At 49.0% G+C, this 19,943-nt stretch overlaps 1 protein-coding gene across 4 annotated transcripts; it reads right to left on the reverse strand.

Moving 5' to 3' along the window:
* Positions 1 to 6,025: 6,025 nt before the first annotated feature.
* On the reverse strand, positions 6,026 to 19,789 carry LOC119059529 (histone-lysine N-methyltransferase PRDM9-like). Of its 4 annotated transcripts, none has more exons than XM_053668597.1 (11): positions 19,727 to 19,789; positions 19,133 to 19,237; positions 18,662 to 18,785; positions 18,292 to 18,399; positions 17,190 to 17,239; positions 15,038 to 15,194; positions 14,319 to 14,420; positions 13,848 to 14,119; positions 13,370 to 13,437; positions 12,060 to 12,253; positions 6,026 to 10,004 (listed from the first exon to the last, which is right to left on the reverse strand). In XM_053668597.1, the coding sequence occupies exons 2-11, from the start codon at positions 19,208 to 19,210 to the stop codon at positions 8,467 to 8,469; spliced, it is 2,691 nt and encodes an 896-aa protein (XP_053524572.1). In that variant the 5' UTR covers positions 19,211 to 19,237; positions 19,727 to 19,789; the 3' UTR covers positions 6,026 to 8,466. The 4 variants fall into 4 exon arrangements, with proteins under 4 accessions (XP_053524572.1, XP_053524571.1, XP_053524570.1 ...); XM_053668596.1 differs by having other exon boundaries at positions 19,383 to 19,766; XM_053668595.1 differs by having other exon boundaries at positions 6,026 to 10,001; positions 19,133 to 19,766.
* Between the last annotated feature and the right edge of the window lie 154 nt (positions 19,790 to 19,943).

Below are 19,943 nucleotides of genomic sequence, written 5' to 3' on the forward strand. Positions count from 1 at the left end.
GGCTTCATCCAGAGAGGGGAGGGCTCCCCAACTGTAACAAGCCCAGCAGTAGTAGCCTCCCAGTTCAAAAGGAACTGGCTCCCGCCTCCCTCCCTCCCTGTCTCTGGGACTGGAGGAGTGCGATGCTGGAAGTGCAGGGGCCCCTCACTACCAGGAGGACAAAACACAGGCCCAGGAAGACAGAGCAGAAGGACAGGTGAAGCTGTGTGCCTGGTGCTGCTGCCGGGCTGCCTGGCAGCCGGGCCTCTGGGCCTGGACTGTGTGACGAAGCCACAGTGCAGTCGTGCTCTTGAACCATCTTGCTGACGTTTCCAGGCATGTGGCTGAAGTTGTTTCCAACTTGTAGATTTGAGACCAGGCAGGTAAAACATGCAGCACACGCTGCTCAGTAACCTGGAACCGATGGTTCTTCCTGGTCGGCCAAGACCCTGAGAACGTGGCTTGTCCGGCTGCGGTCTGGACAAGCGAGGACCACAGGGAGGCCCACACACCACGGTGGCTGGACCACAGGAAGGATGCCTGTGTCCATTCCTGACACCACAGTGATGGGAATTTGTGGTTGGAGTCAGAGCCCCTCTCTGACCCCAGAGCGACCACATCTGGATTTTGTCATGGACTCTGTCTGCTTCACTGGTCTTCCTGTTTGAGTCACTGCCTAGGCCAGAGTTGGCTGCCCTTGACCTGGAACAGAGTTGGTCGGTGTGTCCCAGCAAGGCCCAGAGGGTTCTAACGAGCCACCTGTCTGAGGACCATGGGCCTGGGTGACACTGTGGACCAGCACAGTTACACACGAGCCACCAGCATACACAGTTCATGGGACGTGCGCTGGCTTCTGCTGGGCATGGTCAGGCTGGAGACGCGAGGGTGGCTGTTGCTGTCAGTGAGTGTGAGTCCAGCTGTCACTGTGGAACTTGAGTTGTCACCTCAGAGGCCGTCACCGTGAACCCTTGGGCTGTACACGGACGGGCACGCTCTGCAGACAGACACGCGGTGCTCCACCCTGGGGATCAGAGGCAGGTTGGGCTCGTCCACCCAGCGCCACCCAGAGAGCAGATGAGGTGCCCCTGAGGCACCCGCCTAGAAGGACCATCCTCTCCATTAAACGACCAGCTTCTGGGTCGGGTCCTGTGAGGTGACAGGCAGCTAAGCTTGTGCCTTGGCCCCCCCGTTCCACAAAGAGGCAAAGTTTGGTGATTTCAGACCATCCCCTCCCAGAACCGACCGGAGGAGACTTTACCTGGATTGGGATCTGATCCATGTATTTCCAGCCCCAGCACCAGACAATGGGTTCTGGGACCCCTTTAGTTTTGTGTTCCACACTTATGGTGGCGGCAATGCTGAGAGTGTTTTCTATTTTCAGCAGAGAATTTGGTCTAATTTTGCGAGAGGCCGTTTCATCCTGCTACGTACAGGGCAGTCTCATGGAGGACATTTCTGATGTGCTCTGGTGATTCCTTAGGGCTTACTCTGCTCAGGGCTCAAAATCAGCCTGTGGGCACCGGCAGGACCCAGTCTGCAGCAGGTGCCCCTTCTGACTGGTTGGAGTGTGTTCTAGTTAAGAGTCTGTTCTGATTGTCCTGTGTCTGCTCTGATTGGCCAGTCTGTGCCCACCAGCTGGGACAAATATACATGAACCACATCACCCAGTGGCCCCTCCTGCCCCCCCCATCCGTCCGGCCCTGAAGTGAGCACAGTGACGATGCCTGTGTGCTGGTTGATAGTGAGCGTGCTGTGCTGAGGCACCGTGGTGTGAGTTGTGGCTGTGTTGTTGGCTGTGTCCATTGCTGTGACTTGCATCGTGGCGGTGCCTGCAGGGAATGGTGGAGAGGAGTTGCTATCCCAACAGCTAACAACGAGAATGGCAACAAAATTAGCACAGAAGTCTAGAGAAGTCTGAAATTGAATTATCGGTTTTGTTTATTTTTCAGCTGCTGCTGTCTACTCTGAGCTCAGAGGCTGGCCTGCCATGTAACCTTCACACCGGTGAGGCCCAGAGCTTGTCCATGACACACACCGCTCAGGTCTGCACCCAGCCCTGCCCACCTCCACCCTCTGAACCTTCGTGTGCAGCCCCTGGAATGTGAAAGGGGCTGACAAGTGTGTCATGAATGACTTCACAAGACGAGGGGCCGTCTGAGGTGTTTAGGAAGTGAGGCCGTCACCCCTGGCTCTAGACCCCCCCCTGAAGCCACAGAGGAGACACTCAGAGCAGCGTGGGTCACTTTTCCCTGTCCAGGCATGTCATGATCTGCAGCCACTGACGTTCCCTCCTTATAACAAACACCAAAACAGGGTTTGTCAGCCATGGCCAGATGCTCAGTTGGTTGGAGCATCATCTTGTAACTTGAAGGTTGAGAGGGTTCGATCCCCGGTCGGGATGTGTATGGGAGGCAACCAATCATTGCATCGATGTTTTTCTCTCTCCTCTCCCCTCTCTCTAAATGCAATGACAGAAATGACCTTGGTTGAGGATAAAGAAAAAGAAAAGAGGCGTGTCAGCACCTGGGCCAATGATGCTGGAGGAAACCCGGTCTTTCTCGTCCTTGTTTGATTTGATCTGAAGATGACACAGGATCAGAACCTGCAGAGAATAATCCCATTGAGGTCTCACTCCCCTCAGTGGGGCTCCCTGCGTGAGACCAGAGTTTGCCCTTTGTCGTTTCTGACCTACGTTTTTGGGGATTGGCCTCAGTCATTCTCTGGGAAGTAGATGGGAGGGACAGCCTAGTCTCTCCTTGCGTCTTGAGACCAAGGTGGGCATCGGGGAAGATCAGTATGTCCATCTGGTGCCCAGAGAGAGCTTCGTAAAGGGACAACAGGAGAGAGACCACAGTGCCGCGGTCCGGCCGCAGCGGGTCAAGGGGTCCCACAGGTGAGGGTAGGCGTCGGCGCTGGGTAACAGATGACAACACGCCTCAAAGGACAGTGAAGCTCTGTTCCGTTTATTGCAAGTACAAGCAGGCTTTTATATTTTCATTTTAGGTAGTGATTAACATTTGCAGTATAACATGATCATTTAAGCAGAAAAAATTAATACAAAGGTAATCAATAAAAGTACGAAAGTTCCCATAGATTTAGTTATAAAGAACAAAGATTATTTTAACCAGGAGAGCTATTAATCAGACAAGTAGAAGTGTCTTATTGTATATTAAAGTTTCTCAGAATTTGTCATAGGGCAAAAGGATATGCTAGATTGAGTAAATAGGAAATTTATTATAAGGCCCTTGTGATGTCTAACTTAGCTATCTATCTTTTTTTGCCTAAAATGTTTTTCTGTGTACTATAAATTCTGACTCCCTAGTAACTGTTTAGTTTGTAATAACTAACTAGCTTTTGTTATTTCTTTGCCTGTCTAGTTGATATATATTCTTATTCAAGGTAAAGGAGGGGCTATTCCTATGTTGCAGGGGGCTTTCAAGGGTACTTCTTTTAAGTTTCTCTAGGAGTTCTTTTATAGACATGTTTTGTACTTTGATTCCCTCTAAGAAAGCAGTGAGATCATCTCCTGATTTCCTAGAGTTTTCTAACTTATTTTGGGTGTTTTTCCAATGATCTGTTATTGATTAAGCTTGAATTCTCAGATTGTTCTGGTTGTTTCTTTGTACCTATATTCCCTGACGTTTCTAGTATGATATCATTATTCTGTTCATTGAGCTGGGAAAGGTCTAAGCGCACTATTTGAATCACTGCAAGGGTATTCATAATGATTAAAGCAGAAAAGGGTCATGATCCCCAAAGCAAGCACAATCACAATAGGTATTGCAGGGCCTTCCATGCCACGTCCACCAAGTTGGAAACTGCTTCCTTGAAGTCTTACACCCCCTCTCAGGACCTTGTCACGGAGAGAGGGACCCAACAGTGGACACAGCAGTGGACGTGGCCCCACAGCACAAACCTAACTGTCTAGTAAGCCCAGAGGCTGTCAGCGCCACGCTGACCTGTGGGAAGGGCTTGGGTTTGCTGCATCTTGACCTTCTATAACCAACCGCAGCATCTGAGGCATCTTGGGGGCCCTCATTAGAAGGCATCACCTGAGCAAAAAGCTGCAAAACCAAAGAGAAGTAGGCTACGACACAGAGGACAATGCTGGTGGTCCCACCTGAGCCAGTGTCATGTATCTCCTCTGCTCCCCAGAAAGCAGTGCCCCAGCCCCCACCATGGCCTCAACGATTTTGAAACACCTTCCTCAGGAGAAGAAGGCTGAGAGGAGGAGGCTGACATCCTGTGAGGCCTGGAGGTGGAGTGTGCTGTCCCCTTAAATGCAGGACGCTGGGCCCTGAATGCACAGCACACACTGCACATTCACTTCTGTACTGAACTAGGCTGACGTGTGCTGTACAGACTCTCCCCGGAAACACCATTCTGGTCCAACAAGGGGGTTGGTGCAACCTCGACCCAGGGGTGTGGGACGCAGTGTAACTGTGGAAACTGAAGGAAGGTGTTCAAGGCATTTGAAAGGGAAAGAGGCTGCTGAGGAAGTCAGACGGAGCCTTGTACCATACGTGCAGGCGTGCCCCGTGTGTGCACAGAAAGCTCTAACTTGCGGTGGTAATTGGTGTGCCTGAATTGGACTATGCAATCATGGGTGGTTTTATTTTCTGTATTTCCCAAACTCACTTTTTAAAAAACAACAACTACATATTATCAGAAAGAAACAATAATGTTCCCATCAAGTATGAGAGTCTGCAAAAGAAAATATTAAAGCACAAATTTCAAAATGTTACAGGAGTTTTCTCAGAGTGATGAGATTAACTATCTCTTATTTTAAAAACTATTTTTATAAAAGCTTTTAAAAGTAACTTTTAAAAAATCTGATCTTTGAAGACAGTATCTGTGGGTGACATACCTCCCCAAGGGCAGCTCTCAGAGGCTTGTCAGACACTGTCCGGGGCAAGTAGGACTGGGGTCAGACCTGGGGCCAGACCAAGGACAGACAGCTCAGGGTCTGGGTGTCAAGACAAATCTGCAAATTTCATAAGGGCCCACCTGACCCCAGCTGTGGAGGGCAGTGAGTTAGTTGTTCAGTATTTGTGGCTGACCATTCTGTCCTGTGACCCCCTCACCTGCTCAGCTATGGTCCCAAGCCAGCCTGCAGCTCCCTTACCTGAGTGGCAGAAATAAGATCATAAACCAGGTTGGGCTGGCCATAGCTGCAGTGGCCACTGTAGTCACAGAGTCAAGTGTGTGATGAAGGCAGGTAGCCATGCAGTCTTGTTACCTCAGTAAGTGGTTTCACTTTTGCACAAGAACTATTCACCTGCCCATTCCAGGTCTATCACAGTGTCATCTGAAGGAGTTGGGAAGCCAGCAGGTGCACTTGGAGTGGCCTCGGAGGCCCACCAGGTGTTACAGGGAAAGGACAGTGACTTCAGCTGCCTGTCAGGAACAAGAGATGCAGAACCCAGCAGATGTCAGGCTACATTCACTCCTTGGAGCCTCCACCTCAAAACAAGGATGGAGGCTGCCAGCCCCTGGCAGGTGGGAGGGAGGGGTGTGTAAACACCCAGCTCCCTGCACAAGGTGGTCTTTGACAGTGTGAACTATGCAAGCAAGGCTGAAACAAAAGGGCCTGTTTACAACTTAGCTTTGAGAGCCACACACCCTTTTCACAACATAGATCAGCTCGGTTGTGTGAAGGAGGGACTGTACAAGGTCAGGGTGACAGCATGTGGATTTGGGGGACACCTTGGAGGCTGGCAGCTATACTAGGAATGTGGTTTGCTGCTGAAAGGGGAGGGAGAGGGAACAGACCTGTCTACTCATCTTGAATCGCTAAGCCTTCTTGGAGAGCTCCAGGGCCTGTCCTCATGTGGGTCGTGGTGACCCTCACCTGGCAGTCTGCGGGTTCCCTTTCCCACTGTATTTGCCAGCCACGCTGCCAGCATTACACCAGGACCCTGTCCCTCTCCCATGGCCCATGCTCAAAGCCACAGAATATTGAGTTTATGGTGTTCTCTCTGGGCTGTGCTGGTGGGGGGAGAAACAGGGAAGGGAAAGAAAACTCACACCTCCCTTTGAAAAAGCATGAAAGAAAATAATAGTGGATATTTATTATTGAAGTCCACGTAGTTTATGCAGACACTCTTTACAAAGCCTGCCACTGGGAGGACAGAAAGGTCATTGTTCCAGGTCATGGGGGTGGGTGTCCCTCTTTGGTGAACCCATCCCAGCAGGAACAGGGTGGGTCGTGCTTAGGTCTCCCTCAGGCAGAAGAGCTTATGATGGTGTCCTCACTAATTGTTGACCATCTCTGTATTGAACTCGGCTCTGGTTCTAAGAAAAGTGTGACCTCTAGGAGCTGTTAGCACCCCTCTTCATGCTTATGCAGAAGTCGATGTTTACCCTGTTCTCACCCTGAGTCTTGCTGGACTCCCATCCATTGGGTCCATGCGAATTTTGGGCTCTTGGGCCACTGTGGACATTATCTGGGAACGGGTGGCCAGGAATGACCAACATTGTGCATGTCTACTATTCCATCAGAGTTTACAAACAAGTTCAAAGATACAATAAGTAGTAATTTTGAGATGGTGTCAGCGATGTACAAAGCCCTGTGGGACCAGGTACAAGGAAAGTGCATTATAGTAGCTGCTGCCCTGTGAGCTTCATGAATTGACACATGCAGATTGGGTGCACCTGTCACAGGAGAAACTCAGTTCTTGCCAATGCAGTAAAGGATTGCATATCAGCAAGTGTATTAGCACGCAAACAGGGTTCATTAGTGATACATTCTCATGGAAGAGGAGAAATCTTGCTGAGGCGGGGGTGAAAGGCAAGAGCTTGGGTGGCAAAGCACCAAGTTCTTTGTCCTGAGAAGTTATACATTTGGGATGGGGGTGAAGGTTACATATTGATTGATGGGTAAAAGTGGTGCCTGCTTCCACGGGGGATGTGACAAACCAAATGTAGGTGTTTGTGGGGTTGTTAGCTGAATCCTTATCTTGATTCAGACCCCACTTGGCCATCTTGTAAAATAGGTACATGACAGGAGTTAAAGTTGAGGCAGTTACCTATGGGCTCTTTCTGTAAGCACTAGGGACCCTGTCATAAAACAGTGGACAGAGGCAATTAGCCAAATTTGTTTTATGAGTCCTTACCTTGAGTGCTGTAGACCCCCTTCCACCTTCTAGGCCTTGGGATGAATACAGTTTGAAAGCCTTTCTTTCCCAGATAGTGTTAACAATACCTAGAATTTCAACATGTTAGCATGGTGTTTCTTGTGATGCTGGAACATTTGACAATGGTATTGGACCAGGATCAGGACTGCTGAGTCAGTGAGTGACACATCTTCCTCGTCCTCCCTGCCTTGGCTCATCATCTACCTTAACACCCCAGTGCAGGCAAATGCTGTTTCAGTGTCAGTTCTCAGCAAGGGGTGGGTGAGGGTCTTGTTTCACAGCTCACTCTCAGCACCACCTGCTTATGTTCAGGAGGCCCTGAGGGTTCACAGGCTCAGTGAGAGGGTGGTGATCAGGGGGAGGCACCTCCCCAACCTCAGGCTTCCTTCTCAGGGCAGCTGAGTCTATGTGGGGAAAGCAGTGGGGTCTGCTCAAATTCTGAATTTGGCTAAAGACTCCTAACCTGTCCTTATCTTCCTTTGTCTAGCACTAAAGACCCAGAAGGCATGGGCACAGAGGGCTCTTCAGCAGGACTTGTGATCTCAGTTATCCTCTTGCCAGATTCTGTCTGTGCTGACTCAACTTCAAAAGTCAAACCAAAAGGCTGGAGTTGCCATTTCCATTGCACAGACTAGGAAGCAGGCAGAGAGAAGTCGAAAATCTTATCTTAGGTCACACAGCTGGAGGAGACAGAGCTGAGACTCACACCAAGTATGGACTGATGTGCAATCTGGATGCTGTGCACCAGGAAATGCTGACCCTGAAGGGGTAGCAAGGAGACAGAGGAAGAACAGGTGCCCAGACACAACCAAGCTCATGTCTCTGCACAAGGATATATCCCTTCCTGCAGATCACCTCTAAGGCTCCAGAGGTTGTAGGAAACTAGAAAAGCCAAGAGAAGCCAAGGGAGGAGGGTAGGGAGCCTATTAAGAAAAAAGCCCCCACTTCCCAGGAATCTAGGGAATTCCCTTCCCTGATGAGTCTGCCTCAAATCCCTCTCTCTGGGCAGGAACCAAAGTAGACTGCCTCCAGACTTACACACTTGCAGGAGTTGAATTTCTGTGGCTGAGTTCTTCGTGGCTCTTTCCAAACTCTCTGCTTTCAGTGATGGGGGAATGTGGGATGTGGGCTTCATATTTGTAATGGAGACAAAAGTTGTTGGAATAGGACGTCAAAAAACCATGGAGATTGGTGTTGACATTCCACTGGAACCGTTTGTCCATCTCATCTTGTCATGAAAGTGGAGGGTTTGTTTAATCAGTTACTTCTGTACTAATTACAATCTTGGGGAGAGTAAGGGGCCGTAGACTACCTATGGCTGTTGATATGCTACTTAATGCTAATGACTCACTCAGTCCACCCGCAAACATGGGGTTTCTCCCGAGTGTGTCCTCTGGTGTCTTATGAGAGGTGACCTGCATGTAAAGCCTCGCCCGCATTCCCTGCAAACATAGGGCTTCTCCCCAGAGTGTGTCCTCTTGTGTATGATAAGATGTGACTTCCATGTAAAGCCGCGCCCGCACTCCCTGCAAACATAGGGCTTCTCCCCTGAGTGTGTACTTTGGTGTCCTCTGAGAGTTGACTTGTATGTAAAGCCTCGCCCGCACTCCTTGCAAACATAGGGCTTCTCCCCTGAGTGTGTCCTCTGATGTCTGATGAGAGCTGACTTCTGTGTAAAACCTCTCCTACACTCCCTGCAAACATAGGGTTTCTCCCCAGAGTGTGTCCTCTGGTGTCCTCTGAGAGCTGATTTCTGTGTAAAACCTCTCCCACACTCCCTGCAAACATAGGGCTTCTCCCCCGAGTGTGTCCTCTGGTGTCCTCTGAGAGCTGACTTCTGTGTAAAACCTCTCCCACACTCCATGCAAACATAGGGCTTCTCCCCCGAGTGTGTCCTCTCGTGTACTCTGAGAGCTGACTTCTGTGTAAAACCTTTCCCACACTCCCTGCAAACATAGGGCTTCTCCCCTGAGTGTGTCCTCTGGTGTTTGATGAGACCTGACTTGCACGTAAAGCCTCGTCCACACTCCTCGCAAACATAGGGCTTCTCTCCAGAGTGTGTCCTCTGGTGTCCTCTGAGAACTGACTTCTGTCTAAAACCTCTCCCACACTCCCTGCAAACATAGGGCTTCTCCCCAGAGTGTGTCCTCTGGTGTGTGATGAGATGTGACTTCTGTGTAAAGCCTTGCCCGCACTCCTTGCAAACATAGGGCTTCTCCCCAGAGTGTATCCTCTGGTGTCTGATGAGATATGATTTCCGTGTAAAGCCTCGCCCACACTCCCTGCAAACATAGGGCTTCTCCCCAGAGTGTGTCCTCTGGTGTCTGATGAGATGTGACTTCCATGTAAAGCCTTGCCCACACTCCCTGCAAACATAGGGCTTCTCCCCTGAGTGTATCCTGTGGTGTCTGATGAGATGTGACCCATCACTGAAGCTTTGCCAACACCCTCCATACTTGATTGTTATAATTCTTGACATTCCTACTTTCACGAATAACTTGCCTGCACCCTCTGGACTCTCTTTCTGGCCTCTATGGGGCTCCTCCTCCATCACTGTCTCCTGCTGAGTAGAGCTCCTCATTTGTTCTTTGGAAGGTTGGGAAAAGGGTCTTGAGATTCTCCCCTGACTGATCCTTTTAAGCAAAGGTTTGGACATTTCTTTGACCTCTTGACCTTCAGCTTTATCATTCCAGCTGTGCGTACTAGTATGTTGGTGCTGCTGATTCTGATCCTCTGGACAGGGTTCCTCTGCTTGGAGCTGTTTTCTTGCAGATGTTCCCAGGAGAATCTGAGAGGGATGATTGAGTTTCACGTGTTGGCTGAGGAATTTCTGACTGGAGAAGGCCAGAGAGCAGGAGGGACATGGGTGCACCTCTGGCTTTGGTTCTGCTGAAAGAGAAAGGTTTGGTCAGGGCAGATGTTGACAATGCCTGGGCTGTATGATTAGTCTCCTGGTAGGACCTGCCCCGTGAGTCCTTCTTACTGTGGTGACAACGCAACCTGTATCCCAGTGTCCACTCACCGTCTGTTTTCCTTTTTATTTTTATGCAGTGCATCTTCCTCAGAAATCCAGAAAGCCCACATCAAGGGTCTAATACTGCCCAGACTAGGGATTTTTGAGAAGCATCAGAGGTCATTTCACTCCCTGTGTGGATGGAACTGCAATGACCTTTCCCTTCTAAGTCATGTTAAAGAGGGAAACCACAGCCCCAACTTGGAATTGCTTCTCTCTGGTTTCCAGAACAGTAAAATAAAACATCCTTTCTGCCCTTGCTCAGTGGGTTGAGTGCCAGCCTGCTAAGCAAGGGGTCACAGGTTTGATTCCCAGTCAGGGCATGTGCCTAGGTTGTGGGCTAGGTCCCCAGTAGGGGGCATATGAGAAGCAACCACACATTGATGTTTCCCTCTAAAAAGAAATAAAATCTAAAAAAAAAGTCCTTCCTCAAGCCTCACACCAGATATTTATGCTACTTTCATTCAGTATTAGTCCATTTCAAATATACTGAGTTCTATTTCATAATTTTTCTCCAACCACACTTCTTACACTCCTGACTCGTCCCTGACCAATCCACCATGTGCTCTCATTTGGAGATGAAGTAATCTCTAGGGTTTATTTTCTAAAAATTAACAGCATGATTGGAACAGAGAACACCCCACTCTATAGCTGATGACTGCACTTTCATTCATGAAATCCCGTGTCTCAACTCAGATCATTGGCACTGCATCTCTGGGCTGCTAAGCATCTGTCTGATCTCCACTCTTACCCTCTGTGCTGAGACCTAAGTGACCCTCAGCCAATTCCATGCCCCACCTCTTTCCTTCCCTCCCTGCACTAGCTGCTCCCTCTGCCTGGGATCTTCTGCCCGCAGGTATTTTTGTAAACGTTCCCTTGAGGGAGCTCTTCCCGGACCTCCTGCCATAGCGTGCCTCCCCTCACAGACCACCAGGCACTTGTCCTGGATTAGTTTTCTCTAAAGCACTAACTGCTGTGGAGTGTTATGCACACGCAAGCATGTGGGCCTGGGTTTCCCTCCTTCACCCGTCAGCTCAAGAGCAGTGATTCTGATCCTATTAATCTGTATTTCCAGGTCCCAGGACGCTATGCACAGAAGAGTAGGATCTCACATGACAATTCATTGAAATGATGAATGACTGGGGCCCCCCTGCCTGAAGTGTGGCTTGGTAGGTTCAGCGTTGTCTCAAAACTGAAAGGTTACAAGTTCGATTCCTAGTCAGGGCACATGGCAGGGTTGTGGGCCAGTTGGGGTTGTGTCAGAGACAACTGAGTAATGTTTCCTTGTACATTGATCTCCTTTTCTCCCTCCTTTCTACTCTCTGTAAAAATAAAATCTTTTTAAAGAAGATTTTTTAAATCTTTTTTAAGGGGGAAGGGAGGGAAGGTGAGAAAGAGAAACATCAGTCTGTGGTTGCCTGTCACATGCCCCCTACTGGGGACCTGGCCTGATACCCAAGCATGTGCTCCAACTGGGCATCAAACTGGTGACCCTTTGGTTCACAGGCTCGTGCTCAGTCCACTGAGCCACATCAGCCAGGGCAAAAATCTTTTAAAAATAATGAATGCCTATAAACAAAAAATGTTTTATTTAGAAGTATGAAAGAAAGTAAGAAACAGCTAGAAAAGTGTCAGAAAAACTGCCTTGGTGACAGAACTGTTAGTGCTTGAAAACTTTTCTTTTTTGCCTCTCAGCCTTTCAACACAATATGCGGTTGTATTTTTTGTGTATGAAATATTTAAAAAATAAGAAATATAAAAATTTTGCCTAGGAGTCAAAGACATATGACTGAATTGTGAATTTCTGAAGCATGTGATTTGAAACTTTACTGACTTTAGAGTAGATTTTACTGTACTTAAGAGTTGGATCATAAATGTTTCTATGGAGAATTCTCTCTTTTCTTTCTGGTTTGAAGAACAGTGGTGCCCACCTCTTCCGGCCATGAGCTCTCTCTTCCACTTGCTGCCCCACTTGCTGCCCAGCTCCTGGCCATACTCATCCCCGCACCAGACCAGCAGCTCACGGCCCGGCCTGACGACCCGGCAGGTTCGGTAGAAAATCTGCCCGTGGTATTGAAAGGCCACCAGGTTCTGCTCTTCATCATCCCGGGCACAGTTCACAAACCTGGGATTGAGGCAGAGGAAGGGAAAGAAAAGCACAGTGATGAGTTCCCACTACCTGTTACGTCCATGTCCAGGTGCTCACTGATTCTGAAGGCCCTCAGGCTCTGGTGTTGCCCACGGCCCCCAGTGCTCCCGGGGAACCTTCTGTTCAGTGTCTGAGCGTCTGCCAGCGTGTCATGTGAATGCCTACCTCCAAGTCTTGCTTGCAGTGTTCATCCTGCCTAAAACCCAGTTCTAGACTTAACCTCCACCCTTATTGGCCATAATAGCCAATGATCTCTGGCTTCTCCAAGGCCTAAATCAAGTTGTCTCACACCACAGAACCTGGTGCTTGATCTAGGGCTCTGCTTCTAAATTAGCTCGCTAATTATCCAGTACTCAGCCCACATCTGTTTTCATTTGAGAGGCCTTTCTCCAACCCCCCTACACTTTATTTAGGGTACCATTCACTTGCTTGCCCAAGGTGACTACAGAGAACTGAATGTCTTTTTGTCTTGTTAGAAAAAAAGAGAACAATAGCAGTTGATTCACATTCTGTTAACCGTGATAAAAGAGAGCCCCTCTCAGGAAAGGGGCCCACAACCATTCCTCTGCAGGCCTCAGAGCCCAGGTCTAGTTTGAAGCAAGGCTGGGATGGTTTGCTGCTCTCACAGGTTTAGGCCACTCTTGGTTTGTGCTGTCTTGACACTGTGCACTTCTTGGAAATTATAGTTAACTGCTTCTAAAAGCAATAGTTTTATGTCCGTCTGTGAGAAGTCCTCCATAAGGACATGGGTTGTGTGATCTGTTTATGTAATGTATCCCTTCATCTAAACTGGAATATACTAAGTGCTTAGTTAATGTTCATTTGATAAAGTGTAATCCAGTGTCCCTGGTGAATCCAGGCTCTTCAACGCCCTTTCCAGTGCCCACATTGTGTCTAGTAGACAACTTTATATTTTGAGGACAACGTTATACTTTTTCTAAATGTCCCCTGCAATGAAAGAACACTGTATGTAGAAAAAAGAGGAAAAAGGACTGAGGGAGACCACTGAGGGAGGCATGATGAGAGGGACAGATATAGGAGCTCATGGGGGATGAGTGTCCCCTCTGGCACCCGGAGACCTGTTGACCTCACCTCATCCAGTTGGCCCAGGATTTGTCCTTCCCATCCACATACTCATAGCAGTTTCTCCCTCTGGCGATCTGTGTTTCAGAAGAGAAGTTAAAGACCTTTTACTTTTTTTTTTGTGGGGAGGTAATAGAAGAATTATTTTACTCCACTGTCACCAAAGCTCTCCTGGCCTGCATTGGGATTCAATGGCCAGCTACGACCACATATTTTTCTTACTCATCACCTACACACCCGAGTCTACCTGTCCAATCACAGCAGGAGCCCCACAAGGGAGGAGCCACTCCTTTGTGTCTGCACCACTTTACTCCCACTTACCTTCTGGTTCTTAAACAGGAGCTCTGTGTCCATGTGAAGTCCAGTCAGTACATAGAACTAACCACATCGTCCCCTCCATGTCTAGCACATAAGAGGAGAGGTCCCTCCAAGCCTCAGAAGGAATGTGGGAAGCCAGAGGACAGTGGAAGAGGTAAATAGTTCTCACCAGCCAGGAGTATCTGCTCTTGGCTGCCTCTTCATCTTCTGTGATGTGTCCTGCATAAGGGCCAAAGTGCAGACCCACTGGCAAATCAGCTGCCTCATTCCACACTCCAAGCCCAGCCTCAGGGATGCCCGATGGCCCAATTCTCAGCCCAGGGGGCAGGGTGAGGGCTGAGCGGTGGGGATGCCCCTTGTCCACTGCACTGTCCTTTACAAATGCAGGGGGCCCGTGCATAGCACAGCTGTCGATGAAGAAGTTCTGACACTTCTCACAATCTGGAGGGGAGAATGACAGGTGTTAGGGAAGGTATAGCACATGTTCCTGGACACAAAGAGCTTCAGAGGGAGTCCAGCACTGACATCAGTGAGACTCAGTCCTGTACTCCAGGTCACTACAGGAGGGGAATGCTTTGGGGACCAAAGGACCAGATGAAATTATTGTATCATAACATACTTCTTGGTGAGGGTCACTTACAAAGGTAGTCATCATCCCGGGGCTCAGTGACCTCTTGGTACACACAGTCCTTTCTTTCTTGTAGGCTGTACATCTTCTCGTCCATCTCCTTTCTCTTGAGTTCTGAGTTGGAAAAGGCCAGGTGAGCGAGGTTGGTGGGGTCTGGAGTGTTAGTTACCATTTTATCATATAACACACAATCTCCTCTCACCAAATGATCACCTGTCATTTTGCATACTCTGGTATTTCACTCTGTTAACTACTGGTTCAGAAGATGAAGACTCCACACTAACTACAGATGACTGATTCATTTTTAGTGTCTGGATCTTCTCATTACCATGTTTAACTTGCCAACCTTTAATCACTGATAAAATATTTATTGAGTGCACATTGTGTTAGGCATTGGGTAAAGGCCTGGGTACACAACACCAATAAAGTGTGGTTGCTATTATCACAGATGGATTTACTGGACAACTTTGCATGTGTCACCTGTTTTAAAGTCAATTTAATGTTTTCAAACAACATATGAGCAAAGTATCCTTATCTTCACTTAATACATTAGCATTCAGGAGCTCATAAAATTTATAGCATTTGCCCGAAGGTCTAGTGGTAACTTTAGTCTCAGCTTAGCCCAGCTTAAATCCAGGCCCGTCCAAAGTCCTCCCCACATACCTAGGGCAACTTATCAGCCCTTTTATAGGACTTAGAGAAACTAAAGTTTCCAAATTATTTTTTCTTACCTGATTTTCGTCTAGTGTGCTTTCCAAAGGCACATGCTTCTCCAGGAGGGGACACTGGTTTCTGGGCCTCCTCTGAGTCACTTGCAGTCATCAAAGTTGCTGTTCCTGACAATTCCTTCAAACTATATTCATTGCTTAATGGCACCTTGGATGTTGCCTTCAATATAAGAATCACATATTAAAAGATAACATTTATTTAATTTTTTAAGGCTTATAGTACATTTTACATGCGTGTCCTTAATACTCCAACCCCTGGAAATACCTAGGGAGTATGAATATTAGAGGGGATAGGGCCAATGTGGGCAATGAATCCAAGATTAGAACTCATGCCTGATGGCTCTTTTCTTTCAACTGTCTGTATAGTATTGAGAGTGAAGGATATTGGTTAGAGAATAAAGAAATGGTTGGTAGAAACATATCTAGACAATAAATAAAACGGTGAGAAAATCTGCAATACCTTAGAAAGAACGTCTGGACTTAGTTGGTTCCCAATTCTCTTTGAATAAGGCTGTATCGGTAGCTAGTTGTCTTTAGTTTCATGACCTCTAACATGCTAGTTTTCAATGTTACAGTGAACATGCAATTTTGGTGAACATGCTCACCAAAGTGTTCTGTGAATTGTGTAATACAGTATGAATGTGAAATTATAGTCCTGCTATCAATTTACCCCTCAGCTCTCTCCATATTTCACATATCACAGAAATTGCCTTCAGCATTCATTGATCATTTTCTAATTTAATTTGTAATTGTGAAATCATTCAGCAAACATTTAGGGGCCCTCAGGGGCCCTGACCTGGGCCCGTGACCTCTGAGAAGTCTCAGGTATGGACCAGCCTCCCAAAGAGCTCACAACAGAGGGAGGCTGGTTGAACAAATGATTCTAAATAGGATGAGAGTGGCCTCATTGGAACTCAGACAAAGAAGCTGTTACTTCACCCTATAGGAAAGGGCATTTGAAATCAGTTCCAGATAGAAGGGTGTGCAACCTATATGAAGTCCTTAAGTCATTTTATTATTTGCTGTTTCTCGGTCATCAGACCTGAAGCTCATCAGGGGAGGGGGATGCCTTTTTTGATTAGAGTGGGAGGCTGTGATCCTGGACATTTCACATTCTTCTTCATCTGGGACCATCCACTGGACCAGCTGCCTACACATCGTACAGTGCATCTCTCATCTCACTTCAACATAGCAGAGAACTTTGGTTGAAACCACCAGTCACATGAATGATGTAATGACATATGAATAAGCCAATGTAAAATTTAGAAACTATAAAAGTTTATTTTTCTAATTTTTAAAAAAGATTTTGTTCATTTTCTTGAGAGAGGGGAAGGGAGGCAGAAAGAGAGAGAGAAACATTGATCATTTACTTGTCTTTCACACACACCCCAACCTGGAAACTGACCCACAACCCAGGCATATGCCCTGACCCGGAATCAAACTGACGATCATTCGCTTTGCAGCATGACAACCAACTGGTCACAGTGGTGAGGGCAAAACTCTGAAAGTTCTAATGAGTTTGTAAGTGTTTTAGAGAAGCAAATATGGATCAGATTGCACTACTTCTGATACTGTGGTCTTAGACATACAGTCAAACATTTCTGTATCTCTGAAAGATCACTTTCCTCATCATATATGGTGACAGTTATATAGTATGTACCTCATCGGGTTGTTGTAATGTTTGAGTGAGTTTATTCACATAGAATTCTTAAAGTCTGACACATTGTGAGAATGAAACAAATGGTAGTTACTATTGTTGTTGTAGTTGTTAACTATTAAGATGATGATGAGCTCTGGCTGGTGTGACTCAGTGGATTGAGTGCTGGCCTGCAGACTGAAAGGTCACCAGTTCCATTCCCGGTCAGGGCGCACGCCTGGGTTGCAGTTCAGGTTCCCTACTTGGGGGTGGTGAGTGGCAACCCATACAGGTATGTCTTGCACATGCTCCTCTCCTCAATTTCTCCCTCCTTTCCCCTCTTTCTAAATCCTCAATACATAAAATCTTTTAAAAAGATGGTAATATCGGACAATGTGTTGAAGAGACCAGGAAAGGAAGGCAGCAGTTCCTAGGATACTTTTTGCATTTCCCTACTCTTACCTGCATTTCTATCCATGGGGAAAATTTTCTTGTCAACAGGATTTGGGAAATACTCACCTTCTGATGTTTACTCTGTTCCCTTCTGAAGGCCACCCAAGAAGGTTTCACTGAAAGATGAAGAGAAATCAGTGTTTTAGTTGCTAAATATTTCCAAAATCTGGAGATTCTTATTAGGGACACAGAATTCTGAATGAGTAGTGCAAGAACAATACCGGGACGATTGGAAAATGCTTTCTGAGGTATCATTAAGGCCTAGGCTTCTATTGGGGCCATCCACTAATTTCATTAGAATGATAAAAAAATAGACAAGTGTCATCTATGCTTCATCCTATGTTTATAAAGCATCTATTATCACTTATTAAAAAATAAATTTGCCCCTCCTGACAAAAATGTAATAAAAGTAACTGCACAGAAACTCCATATCTTCAACATAACCCTTTCTCTGCTCTGTTGTCTTCATTCAAACTGGCCTTGTCCAGGCTAACGGCCCTACCGACCCCTCGCCTCCTTTCTGTGGTATCCTCCCCCCTGTGCACATACTGGCCATCCACGCCCTTCCTTAATCATTAGACTCTGGTCGGCATCCACAGTCTGCTGACCACAGAAACAGAATTCCAGTCAAGTTGAAGATCACATCTTGGCTTCAGCTGTGTTTCAACCCCAGACCCATGAAAGTGGACTGACTCCACCCACTGAACACTCCTAATACTGGACAGAATGGCACCCTGGCCGACATCAGGAAATGATACAGTGATAAAGCACTCCTGACCCTGGCCCTCCCGGAAGCTCCCGTAATTGCCATGGTTAACACCACTTCCGGTCTGTCTCCATGCAGGCCATTGGGTAGCCAGGTGTAGGGCTACTCCTCACTGTCCAGACTTACCTGCCTCTCTTGGGATGACTATTCTGAATTAGTTATTTCTTATTCACTTCTTTGTTCTTATACGATTACTGGTTATTAATGAACCTATAAATATATATGATTATGTTGCACAGTTTAAAGTTTATAGGAATAGCCCCTCACTGTACCACACACTGCTCTGCACCCTGTGTGTTCGCTGGACAAACAAACCCTGTCCCCTGGTTAACTCCTGAGATGCAGACTGAGCTAAACCAGGTCTGTGTCAGGAGGGCACCTCTGGTTCCTCCTGCCCCTCACCTTGCTGCCTTGGATTCCATTCTTCATCCGAGTCCTCAGGGTCCTCCTCCTGGAGCTCGGTGGTCTGACTGCGGTGACACATGGAAGCTGGTCGAGGGGCCCTGAGACCTGGAGAGAGACAAAACCTTTGTCCTGAAAGCACAGAGCTTGGAGGAACAAGCTCCAGGAAGCCCGTGTGACCGGCTACGATGGGATGGGAGAATCTACAAGGAGTTGCTGTGACCGCCATACGGTCAGCGCCAGCCCTGCTCTGACACGAAGGAGCAAATTCCCCCCACTGGTGTCCATGCAGGAGGGAGCCGAAGACCAGTGGAGCTGCCTTAGTCCGAGTCACTGGACTCCTCCTGCCCAGCGCCTGCGCACTAGCTACCTAGGCTGGTGAGCGCGTGGAAGTTCCTCCCCAGGTTCTGGTACCGGCCTTTGTCCGGGTCTCCCATCTCTGCCCACTCCTCCGCGGAGAAGCAGAGGGAAGCGTCTTCCAAAGCCTCTTCAGCCTGGAGAGGAGAGTGGAAACATCACTAACTCGGTGATGCGAGTGAGAAGGCGCGCGGGGGGGCCCCCGGGGTGCAGGGAGCAGGCGGGCCTCGGTGGTCCCTGTGCCACAAGCACTGAGCCCGTCTGAGTCGTGTCCCTCCCCCCCCCCCCAGCAGCTGTTCCTCCGCGTGCGTCCCGGGGGCCTGCTCGCACTCTGGGCCTTCTCCCACCGGCCCTGCCCCTCGGAGTCCCGTCTCTCCCACCAGCGCTCTGCACCCGCACAGCCAGGGTCACCCCGAGGGCCGGGCGTCTGCGGAGCTCTGTTCCCAGCCCTGTCCCCACGCTCCCCGCCGGCCCCTCAGCTCACCTGCGGCATCTGCCCCGTCCGCCCCGCCCGCCCCGCTTCTCCCTCGGGGCTGTGCTGCGGGCCCCCGTCGGGGTTCATGGCGTCCCAGCCCCGAGCCCGAGGCGCCTGCGGAAGGAGAAGGCGCTGAGAGGACGGAACGCCTTTCTCCCGGTTGGCGGGGCGCCTGGAGAGGGGACTCGGGAGGAGGGGCTGGACGGCCTGGGGCGTCTTCCGGGCTGAGGACACTGAGCCCTGGGGGGAGGGTCGATACCTCTGTGGCTGAGATTTGGGGCGTCTCATCGAGGGGCTTCAGGGTCCCCACTACCGAGTTAGTTTCCAGGACGACAGCATTTAGCGTCTCTGAGTTTGGGGAGATTCGGTCTTTCCGGGCGAGCTGCAGGTTGGGTGCCCCGAGCCGAGGGGAACTGGGGTTTTCGGGCTGTTTGGGGGCTAAGCGTTGGGGGTCAGGAGATGTGGGTCCTCCGGGTTGGCGCACGCGGGCCCCTCGATGCTGACGGGGTTTAGGGCCCCTCAGGATGAGGGCATCTGGGGTCTCTCAGCTGGACTTTGGAGGTCTCGGGCTAAGAGTTCCACGTGACAGGGCTCTCCGCTTACCCGTCAATCTCCCGGGGACCCTACGGTACCGCGGAGCTCCTCTCGGAGCTCAGTTGCTTCCCCTGCAGGGGGGAGGCTCTATCCTGGATAGCGGCCAATCAGTACTGAGATCCCTTGACCCTGCCCGCCAATGGGCGGTCGGAAGAAGCTGAAAGGGCGGGGCAGAGGGGCAGAGCCCCCTGGGTTCCGGACTGGCCAGCGGAAGGCCCGCCCCTCC

This window comes from Artibeus jamaicensis, unplaced genomic scaffold (assembly GCF_021234435.1).
Source record: "Artibeus jamaicensis isolate MK-2021 breed Jamaican fruit bat unplaced genomic scaffold, CSHL_Jam_final contig_490, whole genome shotgun sequence".
NCBI lineage: Eukaryota > Metazoa > Chordata > Mammalia > Chiroptera > Phyllostomidae > Artibeus > Artibeus jamaicensis.